This window comes from Stenella coeruleoalba (assembly GCF_951394435.1).
Source record: "Stenella coeruleoalba genome assembly, chromosome: 11".
NCBI lineage: Eukaryota > Metazoa > Chordata > Mammalia > Artiodactyla > Delphinidae > Stenella > Stenella coeruleoalba.
In genome coordinates this window covers 60,334,830-60,359,371 of record NC_137157.1, presented here as the reverse complement: position 1 = coordinate 60,359,371, position 24,542 = coordinate 60,334,830, and the positions used below count along the sequence as shown (strand labels likewise).

The 24,542-nt window shown below is 38.0% G+C and overlaps 1 protein-coding gene across 1 annotated transcript in view; it reads left to right on the top strand.

Moving 5' to 3' along the window:
• The window catches only part of SP1 (Sp1 transcription factor), a 47,293-nt gene that overhangs the window by 1,041 nt on the left and 21,710 nt on the right, over window positions 1-24,542 (top strand). The window contains exons 2-3 of the mRNA XM_079938371.1: window positions 118-275; window positions 589-2,104. Of these exons, the coding sequence (XP_079794497.1) occupies window positions 118-275; window positions 589-2,104 (1,674 nt within the window). The remainder of the gene's footprint in view (window positions 1-117; window positions 276-588; window positions 2,105-24,542) is intronic.

Below are 24,542 nucleotides of genomic sequence, written 5' to 3'. Positions count from 1 at the left end.
TACTGGCGCCTTTCACCTTCCTGTTAGTCATTTCTGTTTCATCACAGCCTCCTTTACCCTTCCTCACTTTACCCTTCTCCTTTCTCGAACTTTAAGTTATTTTCAAATTCTTTTTAGACCAAGATCACTCCATGGATGAAATGACAGCTGTGGTGAAGATTGAAAAAGGAGTTGGTGGCAATAATGGGGGCAATGGTAATGGTGGTGGTGCCTTTTCTCAGGCTCGAAGCAGCAGCACAGGCAGTAGCAGCAGCAGTGGAGGAGGAGGAGGGCAGGTAAGTGATGATCTGGACAGAGTGGGGAAGGTGTTGAGAGGATGTAAATATTCATAGATGATTGTCTGTCTTTTCATAGGAAAATTTTTAAGAAAGGGCTGAACTTTTATAGATAGGGAAGTAAGCACAGAGAGACAAGTAGCTTGGAGATCCCCCCAAATGAGAATTTCAGCAGTATAGATAGGTCAGCTTTTTGTTTGGGTTTTTTTTGTTGTTGTTGTTGTTTTGCTGTTTATATTTTGTGTACTACCCCCTGGGCTGGCAGATGGGTGTCACTAAAGTAACTCCTTTCCTCTCCTTTATTTCTGGCCAGGAATCCCAGCCATCCCCTTTGGCCCTCCTGGCAGCAACTTGCAGCAGAATTGAGTCACCCAATGAAAACAGCAACAACTCCCAGGGCCCAAGCCAGTCAGGGGGCACAGGTGAGCTTGACCTCACAGCCACACAACTTTCCCAGGGTGCCAATGGCTGGCAGATCATCTCTTCCTCCTCTGGGGCTACCCCTACCTCGAAGGAACAGAGTGGCAGCAGTACCAGTGGCAACAATGGCAGTGAGTCTTCCAAGAATCGCACGGTCTCTGGTGGGCAGTATGTTGTGGCTGCCACCTCCAACCTACAGAACCAGCAAGTCCTGACAGGATTGCCTGGAGTGATGCCTAATATTCAGTATCAAGTAATCCCACAGTTCCAGACCGTTGATGGGCAACAGCTGCAGTTTGCTGCCACTGGGGCCCAAGTGCAGCAGGATGGTTCAGGTCAGATACAGATCATACCAGGTGCAAACCAACAGATCATCACAAATCGAGGAAGTGGAGGCAACATCATTGCTGCTATGCCAAACCTACTCCAGCAGGCTGTCCCCCTCCAAGGCCTGGCTAATAATGTACTCTCAGGACAGACTCAGTATGTGACCAATGTACCAGTGGCCCTGAATGGGAATATTACCTTGCTACCTGTCAACAGCGTTTCTGCAGCTACCTTGACTCCTAGCTCTCAGGCAGTCACGATCAGCAGCTCTGGGTCCCAGGAGAGTGGCTCACAGCCTGTCACCTCAGGGACTGCCATCAGTTCTGCCAGTTTGGTATCATCACAAGCCAGTTCCAGCTCCTTTTTCACCAATGCCAATAGCTACTCAACAACTACTACCACCAGCAACATGGGAATTATGAACTTTACCACCAGCGGATCAGCAGGGACCAACTCTCAAAGCCAGACACCGCAGAGGGTCAGTGGGCTGCAGGGATCTGATGCTCTGAACATCCAGCAGAACCAGACATCTGGAGGCTCACTGCAAGCAAGTCAACAAAAAGAGGGAGAGCAAAACCAGCAGACGCAGCAACAACAACAAATTCTCATCCAGCCTCAACTAGTTCAAGGGGGACAGGCCCTCCAGGCCCTCCAAGCAGCCCCACTGTCAGGGCAGACCTTTACAACTCAAGCTATCTCCCAGGAAACCCTCCAGAACCTTCAGCTTCAGGCTGTTCCAAACTCTGGCCCTATCATCATCCGGACACCAACAGTGGGGCCCAATGGACAGGTCAGTTGGCAGACTCTTCAGCTGCAGAACCTCCAAGTTCAGAACCCACAGGCCCAGACAATCACCTTGGCCCCAATGCAGGGTGTTTCCTTGGGGCAGACCAGCAGCAGCAGTACCACCCTTACACCTATTGCCTCAGCTGCTTCCATCCCTGCTGGCACAGTCACTGTGAATGCTGCTCAACTCTCCTCCATGCCTGGCCTCCAGACCATTAACCTCAGTGCATTGGGTGCTTCAGGAATCCAGGTGCACCAGCTTCCAAGCCTGCCCTTGGCTATAGCAAATGCCTCAGGTAAGGCTTGAAATCTTTCGTATTTATCTCCAGAGCTACTTAGCATCCCAGCTGAAACTGTTGAGTCTAAAGAAGGGAGTAGAATCTTTTGAGGGTAACACTTTCTTGAGGGCAAGTCAGTTAGAGAAATAGCAATGATTCTAAGTCATTTGGAACTGACTTAATGGAACCTTTTTTTCTTTTCCTCAGTTAATCTGATGAGAAAGGAGCCCTTCTGGGCAATGTCCCTGGGGTCTCTGTACTTTCAGTGCCTTTGGTGCTACAGAACAAGGGTCGGCAAACTTTTTCTGTAAAGGGCCAGACAGTAAATATTTTAGGCCTTGTGGGCCACGTGTGGTTTCAGTTACATGTACTTTTTTGTTTGGTTTTTGCAACACTTTAAAAATATAAAACCATTCTTACCAGTGAGGGCTTTATTTGGCCTGAGGGCTCACCCCTGCGGGGATAGGAATTGGTTATAAACTTAACCTATTTGTAGGGCAGTTATTAAATCATCAGATACTTCTTATGAACTGTAAGCAAGGGAAAAGTGATGGATTCCAAAGGACTTTTCAACAAAATAAGTTCCCTGGTTAATCTTTAGTTAACAAGAAGAGCGTACCCTCTGAGCAAGCAAGGTTTAATTTTTTCAACTCCTACTTACCTTGAAAGTACTTATGTGTATTTTTAATAAGCTTCTTAGGTGATTCTTTTTTTGTTTAATTAATTTATTTTTTGTTTCTTAGGCTTCCTAGGTGATTCTCATACTTCCTATATTAGAGAGCCACTTCCTAGTCTGCTTTGAAAGTAGTGTGTGGTTGAGAAGGGAGGGGCGAGAAAGGGAGTGGGGACCAGAATGGAGTTGGGGAGGTGGAGCTGAGAGGAGTTGGGAATAAGGAGAACTTTGAAGGGGAAAGAGTCGTCAGGGAGGAGGTATATATTGGAATGTATGTTGAATCAGTTGATGCTACTATTCAGTCATTTATTTTGAACTATGTTCACTAGTATTGGTTAATTTGAAATTTAAAACATTTATTTTAAAAGGTGAAAGTTAGTTTATTTAGAATTTATCATTTTAAATTCCATGGTGATGGAGCTAATCTTTAATAAAGCACATTAGGATACATACACATTTTTATATTATGGCATGATATATACAAGTTATGATGGGAAATAGTTTAATACCACCAAACTTCTACTTCTGTTGGAATATGTGTGGGTTTATTAACTGTTTACTTTTATTATAGAGTTCTCATTCCGTTTAGACTGGTTCTTATGTAAGAGAGGATAACAAATAGGCAACCATATTTCCTGCCTCTTGCAGTTTAGGAAAATCTGTGCTGGGGAGGTCTGCTCAAGTTCCCTGCTTTCTCACAGTCTTGTAGTGTGTTTAAAATTAGTACATTTTGAGCTTTAACAGACAGTAATTTTCTTAGTGAATTGGAGATCTTGGAATAGAACGTTAGAGCTGGAAGGGACCTGAGAAAATCGTCTCATACAACTGCCTTATTTTCTAGATGAGTACTTTGAGATACTGGGAAGCACTTAAGTGATGAGACTACTTGCTGTTAGTTCTAGTCTGGGGCATTCATTACCTGTTAGTTTTAACTTGGGACATGAGAAATCCTTTAGACTGTTTAAAATGTTTCGGAAAAGATATTTTTGTTTCTTTGAAATTTAAGGCTCTAGAGCTGGCAAGTTTTTTATAGGCTAAAAATTATGGGAGTAGAAATGGGAAAAGTTTAATAAAAACTGAACCCAACAGCCTGGAAAATTAGACACTTTCTGGGTAATCTACATTTGTGTGTTTGTTTTCTCTTTGCTCTTAGGTTGTTGTATCCAGCAGTTTTGCTCTTCAAAGGAAAGCAAAACTGAGATTGTTCTAGTTAGTAATAATTTGGATCCTTTCAATTTTTAAACGGTTTATAACTTCAGCTCTAAGGAACAGTTCTGAGACACTTTCATTGCTAAATCATGCTCTGGGGAAGTCTGCCATTTACTATGTCATAAGATAGGGCTACCGACCTAGCTGTTACTGATGGTCTCTGAGCTCTAGAAAATGCATGCCTTTTTGTAAGGTAGCAGCAGTTTGACATTCACTAAGGAGAGAATGAGGCTCTGAAAGGCCATTTTGTGAGAGTTGAGATTGCTTTATTAATAGTGGTTTCTGAAGATACATGTTTCTTTCTGGTTAGTCATACTTGTGCAACATTTTTTTCCCCTTCAATTGATCTGACTTCAGCCTTAATGAAAGATAATAAAGTCATTTCCTGGAAGGTTAGTGCTCCTTAGCTGTTGTGCGGCTGCTACAAAGTGTCTCATATATAGTTATTTCTGATATATGGTTTTTCTGGTATATAGTTATTTTATTAGAAAAACTCAACCTCTTGGCAGTATGATGTAGTGGAAAGAGCTTTGGATATGAAATCATGTTGTAAGCTACAAGATACAGAGAGGTAGGTAGATAGCACTCTGCAAAGTGAGACATTATTATTACATGGTTGTGGAAGACTGCAGGTTAGTATGTTTACTTTTCTTTTCTTTTCTTTTTTTTTTTTTTGGCCACACTGCACAGCTTGTTGGGATCCTAGTTACCCAACCAGGGATCTAAGGAACCCATCCCCCTTCCCCCCCACCGCCCCCCAGCAGTGGAGGCAAGGAGTCCCAACCACTGGACTGCCAGGGAATTCCCACATTTATTAGTTTTTAAAGGTGACGTTTAAATATCTTCTAAGCTCTCATTTTGACTTTCACTATGTTTGTTTGCTTGAATATACAGGCAAAGGCACAAACTTAGAACCAAATAAGCCCGCCGTCTCTGTATTCCTGTTTTTCACAGCTCTGCCCCTGGTGGGTGGTAGTGAAGAAGAGACCACCCAGTAAACTGAGTTTAGTTTCCAGACAGTGAAATGATCTATAGGCTCTTAGTTTTTGTTGTTTTTTAAGTTAGCAGCTTTTTTTTTTAATCAACACCCTTTCCCCTTTATCAGCACCCTTTTCCCTTTCATTTTCTAGTCATATGCTCAAAGATCTTGGTTTTTTGTTTTTTTTTTTTGTTTTTTTTTAAGCTTAAAGCTTCAGATTTTTTCTCAGCCACTGCTAAATCCAGAAAACTCTTCCCCCAGGTTGAGGAGGGGCCTGGTTTTGAAAGACTTAGTTTGGATGACTTTGTGGGAGTTCTGCCTAATAAAGAGTGCAGGGGTGGGCTTTGGCAAGAGAATAGAGCACATTTCCTTGATGGCTATAATACACTCAAGAAGCAAATTTCAGGCACTAAAAATAAAAATTTCACATCTGCTCAGTTTTATCGGGGTCAGGAAAATGTCTCCTCTTAGAAGTTAAGTTGAATGCGATACCAGAGTTGGTTTGCCAAGTGTCGCTAAACTTGGGGTCAGATTGCTGAGACCTAATTTGTTAAGAGAGTTGTATTTTAGACTAGTTCATTTGAACATTAGTGATAAGTAGGTTTAGAGGATTTAAATGTGTTCAAAATTAACATTCTAGTGCAAAAGGTCATACAAGAGAATTTTCTATTTTAAAATAATAATACTCTTATCAAATATAAATGTTTCTGCGTCATTTGTTGTATCTAATATTATATTTGATTCTTAGTGTGATTTTTTAAGTGCTTTTTAAACGAGTTCAGTTTAAGTAGAAAAGGTCTCCTTTAAAACGTAGGTGCCTTGATTGATTTGAAAAGACTGAGAAGGCAGTCTTGAGACCTTTTCAATTGCTCCTATTTATTCATTCCAGTGGCTTTCTGTCAATGACGTCATTGTTAAATCCTGTTGCATTGTGTAATGTGGCCATTTTAGTTCTTAATTAAATAACGAGCACAAGGGTGCCTAGTGTTTCAGAAAAATTTAGTATCTGTTCTCATATCTCCCTTTCCCTTTAATTGTTCTACTTTGTAAAGTAGCATATAAATGTTGGCACTAAAAATTTAGTTCTGCTCATTCCTTGCTTCTGATTGTTTTGTTTTCCCTCCTTGAAAATGTTTTAAATGTAAGATGAACATCTGTAGAAAAGCTTTATTACATAACACTTTGTAAGTTACTGGTTGGGTGTCTGTAAACATTAATAGATAATAATTAGTTGAAAATTTTCAATTTGCTGTTTAATTGAAAAACAGGGCATATTTTTCATATTTCATACAGAAGGGATATCACAATAGTACTATACCTTTCTGTAACATTTAGCATTATTATACAGGCCCTGGTGTTCTGAAGCATTATTTAAAAGGTATATGCCACACTATGACTACATTGTTAATACTATTCTAGGTTTTAAGAATTGGGCCCCTTAAAAGACCCTGAAAAAGTTTCTGAAGAAAGTTTTTTTCTTCAGAGTTGGTTGCAAATCTGGGCTGTAATTTGAATTTATACTTTTCCTTCCAGTGTTTTTTAATTTTAATTATTTATTTATTTAAAAAATATTCGTTTATTTATTTGGCTGCTCCCAGTCTTAGTTGCGGCACGGATCTCTGTTGTGGTGTGCAGGATCTTTAGTTGCAGCATGTATGCGGGATCTAGTTCCCTGACCAGGGATCGAACTTGGGCCTCCTGCACTGGGAGCATGGAGTCTTAACCACTGGACCACCGGGGAAGTCCCTCACTCCAGTGTGTGTGAAACTCTGAGTGGCTTATGGAAACTGCATAGTATAACTCGTTTGATAAGTTGGGCATGCCTGTCTAATTTACTATGAATCCTTCTCACCCTATATCTGTGTGTAAAATAAATAATAATTTAATGATTTCAAAGAAGCGGTTAAAATATAAAATACCCAGGTCAAGACAAAGACTTGCCCATTACAAGATGAGAGAACTCAGTTAAAAATCTACATCTTTGAAAAAAAAAAAAAAATCTACATCTCTGAAGGAATTCCCTGGTGGTCCAGTGGTTAGGACTCGGCTCTTTTCACTGCTATGGGCCTGGGTTCAGTCTCTGGTCAGGGAACTGAGATCCTGCAAGCCGCACGGTGAGGCCAAAACAAAAGAAAAACAAAACAAAAAATCTACATCTCTGAAAAAAAAATTTGAAACGTTTTCACAGGAAATCAAATATTTGCTGCAAATAATCTAAGTAAGGTTAAATGCTATTGAGATGGATCATTTCAGATTATTCCATATGTTCTTCATTAACTTGACCCTGTTTGGATTGCTTAGAAGGGGGGTGAGGATCCTCTCCAATTCCCTCCTTTTTTAAAAAAAAAAATTTATTTGGTTGTGCTGGGTCTTAGTTGCAGCAGGCGGGTTCCTTAGCTGCAGTTCGTGGGCTCCTTAGTTACGGCATGCATGTGGAATCTAGTTCCCCGACCAGGGATCGAGCCCGGGCCCCCTGCATTGGGAGCATGGAGTCTTAGCCACTGTGCCACCAAGGAAGTGCCTCCAATACCCTCCTTTTGGAAACCTAAGGTGTAGAAAGATTCAGTGACTTGCCAAAGGTCACTGACAAAATTTACAGAGTGATAGAGGTCTTCTGACTTCAGATCAGTATCCTTTCCATTATACTACTACTCTCTCTTTTTTTTAAATAAATTTATTTGTTTATTTTTGGCTGCGTTGGGTCTTTGTTGCCGCATGCGGGCTTTCTGTAGTTTCGGTGACCGGGGGCTACTCTTCATTGTGGTGCACGTGCTTCTCATTGCAGTGGCTTCTCTTGTTGCAGAGCATGGGCTCTAGGCGCAGGGGCTTCAGTAGTTGTGGCTCGTGGGCTGTAGAGCGCAGGCTTAGTAGTTGTGGTACACAGGCTTAGTTGCTCCGTGGCATGTGGGATCTTCCCAGACCAGGGCTCAAACCCGTGTCCCCTGCAATGGCAGGCGGATTCTTAACCACTGCGCCACCAGGGAAGTCTGAATTTTAGCAAAATTTATTGAGCATTTATTGTGTGTCTGATGTGTTAGGCTCTTGGAATTCATTGAAACAGGTATGTTCCCGGGCCTTCTTGGAGCTCCAGTTGCTGTTGCGTTATAGTTACCTACACTTAGTGCAACGAGAAGCCCACGCACCGCAATGAAGAGTAGCCCCTGCTCATCGCAACTAGAGAAAAGCCCATGCACAGCAACAAAGACCCAACGCAGCCAAAAATAAAATAAATTTATTTAAAAAAATAAATAAAAATGCTGTCATGTCCTTTAATACTTGTTTTTACTTTTATTTATAATTTTGGCTCAAGTTTGTAAAAGAAGATGCATGGAAAGAGGAAAGAGATTTGTATATATATATTGTGATGTACTTAATGATATTTTTGCTTGGTTGCTGTTAAATCCCTAGCATTTATGTAGTTTTAGGAAAAATTGATTAAAACGAAAGAATATGAAAAGTAATATAGATATTTTTAAATAATTATTTTTAATTGTGGTAAAAACCACATAACATAAAATATACCATCTTAACCATTTTTAGGTGTACATACAGTTCAGTGATATCAAGTATATTCACATTGTTATGCAACAGATCTCCAAAACTTTTTCATCTTACAAAACTGAAACACTACCTATACCTATTAAAATCCTATTTCCCCCTCTTCCCAGCCCCTTGCAGCCATACAAAGTAGGTTCTACTTTGTATTTCTATGAATTTGACTACCTTAGATATCTCATGTAAGTGGAATCATAGGGTATTTGTCTTTTTGCAACAAGCTTATTTCATCTAGCATAATGTCTTGTGAGCTCATCCGTATTGTAGCATGTGACAGGATTTCCTTCCTTTTTAATGCTGAATAATATTCCATTGTATGTATATACTACATTTTCTTTATCCGTTCATCTGTGATGGCCATTTGGCTTTCTTCCACCTCTTGGCAATTGTGAATAGTGTGGCTGTGACTTGGGTGTGCAAATATCTCTTTAAGATCCTGCTTTTAGTTCTTTTGGATATATACCCAGAAGTAGGATTGCTGGATCATATGGTAATTCTATTTTTTTTAATTTTTAATTTTTTCATTTATTTATTTATTTCTGGCCGTGCCGTGCGGCTTGCGGGGATCTCAGTTCTGCGACCAGTGATTGAACCTGGGCCCTGGCAGTGAAAGCGCCAAGTCCTAACCAGCGGAACGTCAGGGAACTCCCAAGTAATTCTGTTTTTAATTTTCTGAGGAAATGTATTTTGTAGCTTTGCTTTTAGCTTCTATAAACAAAGATTTTCAAAAACTACATTTCCATACTATGTTTTCAGTTAGAACTACATTTTAAGCTTTTTTGTCTGATTGTAAGATTATTTCCAGATAAGATTATTTCCAGATTTCCTATAAGATTATTTCCAGATTTTGTAATCTAATGGAGCAAGATCATTAATACACTATAGCTGATATCCAGCTGCTTTTACATTATTTAAATACGGATATTTGTAATGTAAGATGCTTAAAATGGAGCTCAAGGATTGAGATTTGAGACAGGAATTATTACCGTTTAAGATTGCACATGAAAAATTGTCATGATAGGGAATTCCCTGGCGGTCCAGTGGTTAGGACTCCAAGCTTCCACTGCAGGGGGCGTGGGTTTGATTCCTGGTCAGGGAACTAATATCCCACAAGCTATGCGGCACGGCAAAAAAAAAAAAAAGGGAAAAAAATTGTCATGATATACAATGTTTTTTTTAAAATTTTAATTTTATTATTTTTATTTTATTTTATTTTAATAAATTTATTTTATTTATTTATTTTTGGCTGCATTGGGTCTTTGTTGCTGCGCGTGGGCTTTCTCTAGCTGTGGCGAGCAGGGGCTACTCTTCATTGCAGTGCGCAAGCTTCTCATTGCAGTGGCTTCTCTTGTTGCCGAGCTCAGGCTCTCGGTGCGCAGGCTTAGTAGTTGCGGCTCGCGGGCTCTAGAGCACAGGCTCAATAGTTGTGGTGCATGGTTTAGTTGTTCCATGGCATGTGGAATCTTCCCAGACCAGGAATCGAACCCATGTCCCCTGCATTGGCAGGTGGATTCTTAACCACTGTGCCACCAGGGAAGTCCTGATTTTATTATTTTTTTAATACAGCAGGTACAATGTTGTTTTTTTTTTTTTCTAAGGGAAATTGGGGCCGGATTGTGAAGGGTCGTTTATTTTGCATTTCTTTTTTATATTTATTTTATTTATTTATTATTTTTGGCTGTGTTGGGTCTTCGCTGCTACACGCGAGCTTTCTCTAGTTGCCTGAGCGGGGGCTACTCTTTGCGATGTGCAGGCTTCTCACTGCGGTGGCTTCTCTTGTTGCAGAGCACGGGCTTTAGGCATGTGATCTTCAGTAGTTGTGGTACGCAGGCTCTAGAGCGCAGGCTCGGTAGTTGTAGTGCATTGGCTTAGTTGCTCTGCGGCATGTGGGATCTTCCTGGACCAGGGCTTGAACCTGTGTCCCCTGCATTGGCAGGTGGATTCTCAACCACTGCGCCGCCAGGGAAGTCCCCACATTGTATTATTTTTAACTGAAATGTGAAATTCAGATGCATCCAGACTTAAATTACTGATGGTTCTTTGATTTATTCCTGAAAACATTCTGATGAATAATTGACTTAAGTCTTAAAATTTTATTGCAATAACCAGAATGGAGACATTATAAAGTATTATCATATTACATTATCTAGATGGGTTTTACCATAAAAATTTAAGAAATAGGCATTTAAACTTTAAGAAATAGGCACATGTAATAAGGGTTACATGAAATAGGCACTTTCATTTCCCGTACTTCTTTCCTAGCGTTGAAAATTTTTACTCCATGGACTGTTTGGTTTTAATCGTAGCTTTGCTTGCAAAGGAGTTTGATGCTGTTTAAAAGTGGTACCACCCAAGAAATTGGTCCCTTTCCAAAAAGCTAAGCATCAAACTTAAACAAACCTTTCATTTTTTTAGCTCCATAAAGCGTCAGTATTATAGATAGTATTGTCCAGAATGATTCTCTTAATGAGAATGTTACTGAAGGACTACTAATGTTGCATCATCTGAAGACCCTCTCATAAAAGCAAGGTATCCCAGGACCACAGTAGAGCAGATGGTTTGGAGATACCTGGCATTGTGCTCAGCATGCTCTACAATATTGTACCTAGAGGAAACAAAAATATAAAGGCTATGTTTGGAAAACATGAGCTTCTGTTCAGAAGTCAAGTTCTAAGGCTTTTCTAGTTCTGGTTCAAAACCACCATCAGGCCCATGCAGCTGCCTTCTGAAACCTGAAATGGAGGCTGAAAATGAAAGCTACTGCTGCACATGAATGGTTCTGTTTATAAATGAGTCACATTGTGTCATGTCTCCTGTTTTCTTATACCACCTCCACACCACCCCCATTTCTATTCCCAACCTCCCGTGAGATGTTGGTACTATGAACAAACACAGGCACTCGCTAAAGAGTACTGTTTTTTCTTTTTTTTCCTGTTTGCTATGCTGCTGTTAGGAGGGAAAATGAAATGACTCTTTGAAAGTACAATATAAAAATCCACAAAATTGTTGGGAGATTGGGAACAGTTGTTGGGAAAAGTTTTTCTACTTGGTTAGTACTCTTCTGGATGGGAAGTTATAGATGACTGACTGTAAGTGGGATCTTAAAGCCAAAATACTGCGGTTTGTTTTTTGTTTTAAATACTGTTTTTGCAGATGAACAAGTCTCACATCCTGTGTAGTATAAGATTGAACAGTTTAGCTGGACGAAATAACTCCAGCTCTGAAACTAGAAGTAATTGAAAATTCTTTGTGAAAGAAAAAGAAAGTTTGCCCTGAATGAGATATTCAGTGTAGACAGGGGAGTGATACACTAGGAACCAAATCATAACTTTGCTTCTTACTGGCTATGTGACTTAGGGGAAGTTCTTCATCCGCTATGAGCTGAGGTTTCTTTATCTGTAAAAGAGAGTTAGTATTAATATTTACCCCCATGGGATTATTAAGCTTAAATGAGGTAGAGAACATGTGAGAGCACATAATAGGTGCTCAACACATATTAGTGCCCACCTCTCAATAAAAGTTCTGTCTTCCATCCATTTAAAAGTAGGATTTTAATCGCTTAGTTGAAGGCAGCTCTTTCAAGTTGTTGTGTCTAGACCTTCACGTTCTTTCTCACCCATTATGTTTCTTGTCCATTGGTGTAGTCATTGAACTACCACAACTGCCAAAGGAAGTAAATTCCAACCAGTATGCTTTGTTCTTTCATAAACCATTCTAGTAAAAACAGTAGTTGACAGTAGAGGTTTTTAAGATTACCCGTGGATTTTCTGTTTCTTCATCTCTCGTTGGCCTGGTTGTGAACTTGATAGACAGTTTGCTAGAAAAACATTCTCCTTGATGAACACTTTGTTGACACTTCATATAATGATAATTAGTTTTCTCAATTTCTGTTTCAATGAATCATTTTTCTGTCCCTATTTTCTTAAGAGTTGTTTGGTTTTCTGTACATTAAAACAATTTTATTTTTTCCTTTTACCTTTCTAGAACTTGGTTTTACTCAATCACTGTTTTACTTCCTTTTGTAATCTCAGCTAATTCCTGTCTCACCTATCTCACCCCCACCCCCCCGAGAAAAAACTCAACACTTCAAAAATGATTGTGAAATAATTTAAGACATCTAGGCAGGTGTAAAGGATAATACAGTGGATATTCTTTTACCCATATCCCAGGTCACAAAATGGTACATTATAAATATTATTAAAGCTCACAAGATTTGTCTGCCCTTCTAAAATTTTTTAAAATTGCTGCTGAACTGTATGTTTTATCAAGTAATGGTTGTGTGTGTAAACTCACTTGTTTTAATCTTCTATCGCAAAAGGAAAGTAAAAAATTGAGAAACTGGTTAGGTCTGAACCGACTCAATTTAGTGATTTTGGAATTTCTTGACTTCTGTTCATCTAAGAACAAGGATGATTATAGCTGCTCAGTTCTTTCTGGTGATGTAAATTCACAGATGTACAAATACATACAAACAAATATCTAAGACATTTGTTAGCTGCTCTTTGTACAGTTTTAGGTATGTCAGTGTTTTAGATCTTAAATGCCTGAAGGGCAGGAACCACCTCTGTTTTTCTTTATACAGAGCATGTTTGGTACCATAAACATATAGGTGCAGAATACATGATCTAAAGGGAGAATACTGGTTACGCACACTGCTATGTAAATTACAGTTTCATTGTGGGAAATGGGGAAATTCAAAGCATTCACTTTATAAATATCTATAGAGCTAAAATTAGAAAACTTACCTTTGAGGATAGGAAAAAATTTTTTTATTTTTTTGGCCATGCTGCGTGGCTTATGAGGTCTCAGTTCCCGAGGGATTGAACCCAGGCCAAGGCAGTGAAAGCCCAGAATCCTAACCACTAGGCCACCAGGTAACTCCCTAAATATATTTTTAAGTAACCTGTTTAAGTGATATTGGTAAAAACATTAAACAATGCAAATAATACTGAAAGTAAAATAAATATTATTCAAATAATAATGAAAGTAAAGTAAAAATTTATTGAACATTAACTATCCAAAGAAAATCACTGTTGAAATTTTGGTGATCATCCTTCCAGATATCTTTTTGTACCTTTGTGTACAATTTACAAAGAAGTCTGCATATTGTTTTATGAAGTAGAATCATACTGTTCACAATTCTCCATAATCTTATATTTACTGAATAGAATATCATAAACATATTTTCCATAAATAATAATAAATATACATCTACATCATCATTTTAAATGATTGTATGGGAATTCCTTAGTATGTTTGTACTAGGATATGCTTAATCCTACTGATATACTTTTTTTCTAAAATTTCACTGTCATAAGTAATGCTCTGGTGAATATTGTTGTTTATACTTTTTAGATTAAAATTTTGTAAGTGAGCAATTCTACTTCTAGGTATATTTCTAGGAGAAATGAAAACGTACATCCACACAGAAACTTGTACACAGATGTTTGTAGCAGCACTATTCATAATACCCAAAAGGTGGAAACAACCTAAATGTCCAGTGGATAAACAAAAGTAGTATATCCTGGGGCTTCCCTGGTAGCGCAGTGGTTGAGAGTCCGCCTGCCGATGCAGGGGACGCGGGTTCGTGCCCCGGTCTGGGAGGATCCCGCGTGCCGCGGAGCGGCTGGGCCCGTGAGCCATGGCCGCTGAGCCTGCGCGTCTGGAGCCTGTGCTCCGCAACGGGAGAGGCCACAGCAGTGAGAGGCCCGCGTACCGCAAAAAAAAAAAAAAAAAAAAGTAGTATATCCATTTGATGAAATATTATTCAGCCATAAAAAGAAATGAAGTAGTGTTACATGCTACAATGTGAGTGAACCTGGAGTTAAGTGAAAGAAGCCACACCAAAAAAGGTCACATATTGTATGATTCCATTTATATGAAATATCTAGAATAGGAAAATCCATAGAGACAGTGATTGCCAGAAGATGGGGTGAGGGGAGAATGGGCAGTGATTCGTTAATGGACAGAGGGGCTTTTCTAGGGTGATGAAAGTTTTGAAAATAGAGGGAGGTGGTAGTCGCACAACATCGTGAATGCACTAAATGCCACCTAATTGTACACTTTTTTTTTTTTTTTTTTTTTGCTGTACGCGGGCCTCTCACTGTTGTGGCTTCTCCGATTGCGGAGCACAGGCTCCGGATGCGCAGGCTCAGCGGCCATGGCTCACGGGCCCAGCCGCTCCGCGGCATGTGGGATCTTCCCGGACCGGGGCACGAACCTGTGTCCCCTGCATCAGCAGGCGGACTCTCAACCAGTGCGCCACCAGGAAAGTCCGACACTTTGTTTTAATAATTCTTCCTTTATGAAAGTTTTAATATTTTCCCTTATTACTACTTAAAATTTTTTTTTCCTAATTAGTCTCTTATTCTTTCAGATGAATTGGACATATTTTGTCAGGTTCCCCTAATAAAATCTTTTGGAATTTTTATTTTGATTGACTCATACTATACTTTCATTATTTTCTTATTGATCCTACACATTTCTTGCTAACTTTAAGCTTCGTATTGTATAGTTTTCGTTGCTATTGCAAATAGGATCTTTTCTTCCATTTTATTTCTAACTGGCTCTTATTTGTATATAGGAAACCTATATACAAATAGGTTTGTATATATATATACATTTTACATATATATACATTTTATATATATACATTGTACATATATATACATTTTATATATATATAAAATTTTATATTTTATATATATTTTTTATTTTATATATATATTTTATATATATATTATATATATATACATTATATATATACATATATATACATTGTACATATATATACATATATATGTACAATGTATATTGTACATATATATGTATATATACATATATATGTACAATGTATATTGTACATATATATGTATATATACATATATATGTACAATATACATACATTGTACATATACATATATATGTACATATATGCATTTTAAAATTATAAAATATATATGTACATATATATGTACATATATACATTTTAAATATATGTACTTTGTACATATATATGTATATATACATATATATACATTTTAAATATATGTACATTGTATATGTATATATTTTATATATTATAAAATATATATGTACATATATGTACATATATGTATATATGTACATATATTTTATAATATATAAAATATATGTGTACATACATCTATGTACATATATGTACGTACATATACATGTACATATACGTGTATATATGTACATATATACACGTACATATATATGTACATATGTACATGTATGTATGTACATATATACGTATATACACATGTACATATATATACATTGTATATGTACATATATATTTTATATATTATAAAATATATATGTACATATATATGCACACATATATACATGTATATATGTACATATATATGTACATATATACATGTATATATATGTATATATGTATATATACATTTTAAATATATGTACATTGTATATGTACATATATATTTTATATATTATAAAATATATATGTACATATATAATGTACATATATATACATTTTAAATATTTGTACATATATATGTATATATACATATATATGTACAATATACATACATTGTACATATACATATATATGTACATATATACATTTTAAAATTATAATATATATATGTACATATATATACATTTTAAAATTAACACACTTATTGTGTGTTAATTTTTAAATGGCTGTATTACAATCTTATTGCTTTCAATAATTGTTAGTGACTTTCTTTAGTGATTTTTAGTTATTTTCCAGGTATACTGTCATGTCATCTACAAATAATTTTACCTACTCCTTTTTAATATTTGTACCTCATTTCATTCTTGTCTTTTTAAATAAGAGTCACAATAGTAGGGATCCTTGTTTTATATTTCACTTTCAGAGGGGTGATTTTAAATTACTGCATAATATTATATCAAGTTGTTTGCCACAGTTTATTTCTCTTTTGTCAAATACTCAGGCAGTTTCAAGATTTCCTGTATTTTAAATATAGAATATAATAGAACATGTAGTTTTCTCATTTTATTTATTTATTTATGGCTGCGTTGGGTCTTCATTGCTGCATGTGGGCTTTTCTCTAGTTGCAGCTAGCTAGCGGGGGCTACTCTTCATTGTGGTGCGCAGGTTTCTCGTTGCACTTCTCTTGTTGTGGAGCACGGGCTCTAGGCGCACGGGCTTCAGTAGTTGTGGCATGCGGGCTCAGCTGCTCTGCGGCATGTGGGATCTTCCAGGACCAGGGCTCAAAGCCGTGTCCCCTGCATTGGTAGGCGGATTCTTAACTACTGCACCACCAGGGAAGTCCAGTTTTCTCATTTTAAATCATTTTCTTAGAATAAGTCCTCAAGAGTATGTTAGCTGATTCATTTATTACATAATCAGTATTAAAAGAACAGAACAGAAAACTCAGAATACGTTAAATAAAATGCATACATCTGAATTATTCATTGCCATATTAAGCAAAAGTTGAAGGATACCAGTTTAGGAAAAGGAATTCACAAATGCATAGATGAACATCTGTGTATTTTCATGGAGTAGCATTTCCATCTTTTATTCTTTTGTCATACTGTCACTGACAGTTTAAAGCTGTGATGTGTTTCTGTAACACTAGATATAAATAGAGTATCTGCTTAGTATTCAGTAAACTGGACAAATTAAGACAAGGAGAAGTCTAATTCTCATATTAAAAAGTTGCCTTGGGGTTTATGCTTGGGAGGTTTAAAATGTCAGCTGGGGGCTTCCCTGGTGGCGCAGTGGTTGGGAGTCGGCCTGCCAGTGCGGGGCACACGGGTTCGAGCCCTGGTTTGGGAAGATCCCACATGCTGCGGAGCAACTAAGCCCGTGAGCCACAACTACTGAGCCTGCGTGCCGCAACTACTGAAGCCCGTGCACCTAGAGCCCGTGCTCCGCAAGAAGATAAGCCACCACAGTGAGAAGCCGATGCACTGCAACGAGGAGTAGCCCCCACTCGCCACAACTACTAGAGAAAGCCCATGTGCAGCAACGAAGACCCAACGCAGCCAAAAATAAATATAAGTTAAATAAGTAAATTTAAATAAATAAATAAAAGGTGGCTTCTTGAAAAACAAAAAAATGTCAGCTGTACTGTATCAGATTATATAATTGCACTGTGGGTATAAACTTAGAGAGCCCTATCATAAAAGGTACCCAATATGTAAGTGCCTATTTACATTGTCACTTCAGGGATCTCAGGATGGTATGGATCTGAAGAGTTAACTTCTTTTTTTTTTTTTTGGCCCCGCCGAGTGGCATGTGGATCTTAGTTCCCCAGCCAGGGATCGAACCTGCACCCCCTGCATTGGAAGCTCAGAGTCTTAACCACTGGACCTCCAGGGAAGTCCCCTGAAGAGTTACTTCTTAGTATTAATTCAGATTTTTATGCTTAATGTTACTGTATTATGATTATAAATATATAAAGTTTATTTGTGCAAATAAATAGTAATTGAGGGGAAGATGAAAAGGATAATAATAGTTAATTTGTTGTGATGGTAGAATTTGGGATATTTTCACCCCCTTTTTGGTTTTCATTACTGTTAATAGTACTATAAATATTTTTTAGACTGTTATTTACAGAACATGATAGATGGCTACTATTATTCATTTTTCTTCAGGCCCTACTAGAGAAATTAATTTGGTTTTGTTAGCGAAAGCCTCTAGTATACTTGAGTGTGAGGTACTTACCTTTACTATGTACATCTCTACTTTGCTTCAGCATTCTTTCATGCTTTATCATCAAACAGCATCTCCTTGCTACATTTTATCTAGGAAAATTTCTGAAAACGTGAAATTTTATCCACAGCTTCTTTCTCCTTTCAGAAGTATACAGTGTATTCAAAACAGTTATTTCTGCATTACTAATCAACCCCAGGCTATTTTTAATGGGAATTATGTATAATTTGAAGAGTTCGATATGATTATCCTTTTTCAGTGGTAAATCCAGTGGTTAGAAACAAAATATTAGATTACTGTGCATTTTATTCTTTGTTTTATAGTATTTATTGCTGCTGTTTTAAACACTAATGATACAATTTGGTGTTACAACTCCCCTAGATTAATTCAAAAGAACATACTGTGGGTAGTAATGGTACATGTGTAGATGGGAGGAAAAAAACATTAAAAGTCACATTTAGCCTTTTTATTTTCTTAATATACGGTGACTTACTGAGTACCTCCTAAGTGCCAGGAACAGTGCTAGGTATGCTGTATTTTAATTTTTATTAGTTATCCCAGTATCCTTTTTGCCATTGAGGAAAGTAAGGCTCAGAGAGGTTCCTTGGCTAATAAGTGGTGAAACCAGGATTCATATCTAAGTTTGTCCAACTGCACCATTATAGTGCATTACAGTGTGTGTAATGGCCCTTATTAATTTTAATCATCAGAGGCTCTCAGTAATTTAAAATGTCAGTTGAATATGAACAGTTCGAAAGTCAGTCAAGGGAATTCCCTGGTGGTCCAGTGGTTAGGATTGTGTTCATCTCTCCTTTAATCAGGGAAGTGATAGAGGCATGAAATAAGTCCAAAATTAATTTTTCTCATTCTCCTATTTATTGTATCACTTTCGTGTTCTTACTAAACCAAATGACTGTATTCTCTCTTTTTTTTTAAAAAGGGTGTCTTTTAAAATTTTTTATTATTTTTTAAATTCTTATTAAAATTTTTTTTTGGCTGGGCCGTGTGACTTGCAGTAGCACGGCCCAGCCAAAAAAAAATTTTAATAAGAATTTAAAACTTAGTTCCCTGACTGGGGATTGAACCTGGGCTCTCAGCAGTAAGAGCACAGAGTCCTAACCACTGTACCAGCAGAGAATTCCCAACTATATTCTCTTAAGCTTTATGCTCCTTCTCACAGCTTTCCTCTGGTATATATTATATATTTAAATGAATTTTAAATCATAACAGTCTGAATAATAATAGGTAATTATAGCTAGTTTGCGAGGGATGTTAAAGTGAGTCCCTTTCCCAGGAAATTATCACTATGGTGAGAGCTGGCAGAAAGATAAGGCAATTTTAGTTCATTTCTCTGTCTTGAAAAACAATTTTCACTATGGAATGATGTTGACAGAGATAGGAAGTAAGTGAAAGTCTTGGAATTTATAAGAATTTTGGTATGTTACTAATGATCAAATTTTCAAATCCTTAGTTTTCTTGGACATGAAAAATAAGGAAATGTGTACCTTTGGATTGACGATGGATAATGTAAAACCAGAGAGTGTTTAGTTAAGGAAGCATTACCAAAACTGGGGGAAAAAAATGTAGTTTTGATGGAGACACATCTGAATTACAATTCTTCAAATGGTCCCATTTAAAATTTGTGCGTACACTGCATGCCTTTCCCCTCTTTTTTTCTTGCTCCTCAACACTTCCCTGGGAGGGTGGGCTTTTAAAACACCTATCACTTAGTTACAGCGACACCTACTGGTGAGAGCCTTTGCAATCATTGTGCTGATGCCCTGTACTTTGGGAAGACTGCAGTTTCTGCAATGTGAAGAACCAATTTTTAAAAAACGCTGTAATGGAGATTGACATATGTACACTATTGATACTATGTATAAAATAGATAACTAATGAGAACTTGCTGTATAGCACAAGGCACTCTACTCAGTGCTCTGCAGTGACCTAAATGGGAAGGAAATCCAAAAAAAGAGGGGATATATGTATACGTATAGCTGATTCACTTTGCTGTACAGTAGAAACTAACACAATACTGTAAAGCAACTATACTCCAATTAAAAAAAAAAAGTTCTACATTGATAATTTCAGGTCCACTTAAAAAATAAAATAAATTAAAAAAAAAATAGGGACTTCCCTGGTGGTCCAAGTGGCTAAGACTCCACGCTCCCAAAGCAGGGGCCCTGGGTTCAGTTCCTGGTCAGGGAACTAGGTCCCACATGCTGAAACTAAGAGTTCACATGCCGCAACTAAAAGATCCCGAATGTGGCAATGAAGATCCTGAGTGCCGCAACTAAAGACCCAGTGCAGCCAAATATATTGAAACAAACCAAAAAAAACACTGTAAAACACTGTTAATATACCAAAAAGTGGGGAGATGCATAGGCTGATTTTTGTTTTCACTGTGTCGGTGTTTTTAACGATAAAAGTTGTATAATTACACTATAGAAAATATGAGAAGGAGAAAGGGGAAAAACAAAACTAATAGCACTTCCCATTACAGTCACCAATTTGGTGTTTGCTCTATTCTATATAAATTTTAATGTATGTATTGGGTTGGCCACAAAGTTCGTCCGGATTTTTCTGTAACATCCTATGGAAAAACCCTAACAAACTTTGCAGCCAACCTAGTGTTTCTTTAGCATAGCTTTTTTTCTTAGTATGCATGTAATGTGTTTCTTCGTTTGTTTGGTAATATAGCATAAGCATATTGTCTAAATTGTTATACTTTAATTAATCATAAATTTTACTGACTGCCTAGTAGTCCATCAGGTTACCTGAACAGTTTATTTACATTTTAATTCATTTCTTCTATTGCTGTTGTAAATAATTTGATGAGTGTCTGTTCAAATGACTTTTTCCATAGTTGGATTTTTTCAATGATGAGCATTTTTATGGACTCTGACCTTTCCCCAGATAAGTTATGTTTTTGCTTATTAGTGAGGTTGAATATTTTTCCTTCTCCTTGTTTATTTATTATTTTTTATTTTTGGTTGCATTGGATCTTTGTTGCTGTGCGCAGGCTTTCTCTAGTTGAAGCGAGCGGGCGCAACTGTTTGTTGTGGTGTGCAGGCTTCTCATTGCAGTGGCTTATCTTGTTGTGGAGCACGGGCTCTAGGTGCGCAGGCTTCAGTAGTTGTGGCACAGGGGCTCAGTAGTTGTGGCTCGCAGGCTCTAGAGCACAGGCTCAGTAGTTGTGGTGCACAGGCTTAGTTGCTCCACGGCATGTGGGATCTTCCCGGACCGGGGCTCGAACCCATGTCCCCTGCATTGGCAGGCGGGTTCTTTTTTTTTTTTAATTTATTTATTTATTTATTTTTGGCTGCATTGGGTCTCGTTGCTGTGTGCTGGCTTTCTCTAGTTGTGGTGAGCGGGGGCTACTCTTCGCTGCGGTGCCTGAGCCTCTCATTGCGGTGGCTTGTCTTGTTGCAGAGCAGCGGCTCTAGGCGCACGGGTTTCAGTAGTTGTGGCTCACGGGCTCTAGAGCTCAGGCTCAGTAGATCTCACATATCGCGGGCTTATTTGCTCCGGGACATGTGGGATCTTCCTGGACCAGGTCTCGAACCCATGTGCCCTGCATTGGCAGGCGGAGTCTTAATCACTGTGCCACCAGAGAAGCCCTCCTTCTGCTTGTTTACAGATTATACCAGTTGATTTGTCTACTGGCATGATAATATTTTTAGGAACTTGCCTGAGCTCTTTCTTTAAATAAAGAAATTCATTTGCTGAAAATAACTTCCTCAAGTTCTTACTGGCTTTTTCTAATACAGAAGCTTTTTATTTTTGTATGTCAAATGAATTGATCTTTTCTTTTGTGGTTTCTTTAATGAATTCAAAAAATCATAACATAGATCTCTACGGTCTATGCCTTATAAAAGTTTTTGTCTTTTAATCATTTATTTTTGGCTGCATTGGGTCTTCATTGCTGCGCGCGGGCTTTTCTCTAGTTGCAGCGAGTGGGGGCTACTCTTTGTTGCGGAGCATGGGCTCTAGAGTGCAGGCTCCGTAGTTGTGGCTCACGGGCTTAGTTGCTCCACGGCATGTGGAATCTTCCCGGACTAGGGCTCGAACCCGAGTCCCCTGCATTGGCTGGTGGATTCTTAACCACTGTGCCACCAGGGAAGTCCCTAAAAGTTTGATAATTGTTTTCTTTTCATATTTAAATATATGTGTGTGTGTGTATTTAACTCCCCTCCCTCCCTTTATTTTTCATTCTGTTTAATATGAAAAATATAAAGAAGTCAACCCATCATTTAAAGAAACCAATATTAGTGTTTTTAAATTTTTTTCCAGTCTTTCTTTCCAGACATTTTTGTAAACATTGTACTTTATCTGCCCAGAATTATTTTTGAAGTGTGACAAGGGTGTGATATTGTAACTTCAATATCTAAAGTTACTTTGAACATATGGTTTGTCTCTCAGCTTCCTGACATCCAGAGCAAAAAAGGCAGCTAGAGATACCTTTTTCTGTCTTGTGTTTTATCTCACTAGAGTTTGGGTCCTTGACCGTAGAACCTAAATTTAGTGTGTGGCACACAACAGAGATGAAATAAAGATTTATTGTATTAAAATAAATAAAAAATAAATATTTTCTGTCTCCCTATTCCTGTGGTACCCCTCATCCCTGACAGTGTAGGTTTTTTCTTTTCACTTTTCCCCTTTGAACCTTTTCTTTTTTCCTTCCTTCCTTTTTTAAAAAAGAACTTTTTGAACTATAGTTTGCTTTTTAAAACAGCTTTATTGAGCTATAATTCATATACTCTATAATTCACCCATTTAAAACGTACAGTTCAGTGGATTTTAGTATATTCACAGAATTGTGCAACTACCACCACAATTCGAATTTAAGAACATTTTCATCACCCCAAAAAGAAACACCACTTGACCCATTAGCTATCATGCCCCATTCTCGTTCCTCATCCCCAGTCCAAGACAGTCACTAATCTACTTGCCATCTCTATGTACTTGCCAGTTCTGAATGTTTCTTATAGATGAAATCATACAATATATGGTCTTTTGGGATTGGCTTCTTTCACTTAGCGTAATGTTTTCAAGGTTCATTCATGTTGTAGCATGTATCAGTACTTCATTCTTTTTTATTGCCAAATAATATTTCATTGTGTGGGTATACCGATTTTTGTTTATCCATTCATCAGTTGATATACATTTGGGTTGTCTCTGCTTTTTGGCTATTATGACTAATGCTGCTTTGAGCATTTGTGTACAAGTTTTTGTGTGGACATGTTTTTATATCTCTTGATTATATACCTAGGAGTGAATTTACTGGGTTATTCAGTTTTTGGTTTTGTTTTTGTTTTTTTGGCTGCACTGCACAGCTTGTGGGATCTTAGTTCCCTGACCAGGGATCAAACCCTGGTTCCCTGCAGTGGAAGCACGGAGTCGTAACCACTGGACTGCCAGGGAATTCCCTGGGTTATTTAGTTTTAATGAGTCCCTTAGTCTGTATCTTCAAAAAATCTTTAAAAATGCTTGTTGCCTGTCTTTTGTTCATATCCCTGGCAGTCTTGCTGTTTTCAGTTATATCCCAGAAACTTTGAAGTTCCCTGTATTCAGCCGCTTAAATCCTGCTTTCTTTTAAATCCTAAATACTTTTTTTTTTTTTTTTGTGGTACATGGGCCTCTCACTGTTGTGGCCTTTCCCATTGCGGAGCACAGGCTCCGGACGCGCAGGCTCAGCGGCCATGACTCACGGGCCCAGCCGCTTCACGGCATGTGGGATCTTCCCGGACCGGAGCACAAACCTGTGTCCCCTGCATCGGCAGGCGGACTCTCAACCACTGCGCCACCAGGGAAGCCCCTAAATACTTTTTTTATCCATGCCTTACTCTTTACTGGAACCACTGCCCTACTTTAGACCTTTATTATCTCTCACCATTATCTAATGAAATAGCCCAGAATATTCCACTATTTTCTTTCTAATAGTCCCCCTCCCAACTCTAATACTTCTCTTATTAGAGTGTTTTATTAGTACTTTAATATACAAATTATAGGACAGATATTATACTTGTTGATTTCATTTTGTGTCTTCCCAGTGAGATAATGAAGCTGGGAAGCTCTATAATGGCCAGGATTATATCTATCGCCAGAGCTTGATACAATATCTGGCACGTGTCCTTATTCCTAGAGGTATACTTGCTGGGTTAAACATTAGTCACTTATATCTTATAGACTTGGTCTATATTGACTTGGTCTATATAGACACTCTATCTTATAGACTTGGTCTGTATTGCCAACATGCCCTACACACACCGTGCTGTTTCCCTGACATATGCTTTTGTGCAGTCATGCTACTAGCAGTTGTATGAAAGTGCTTATCTCTCCA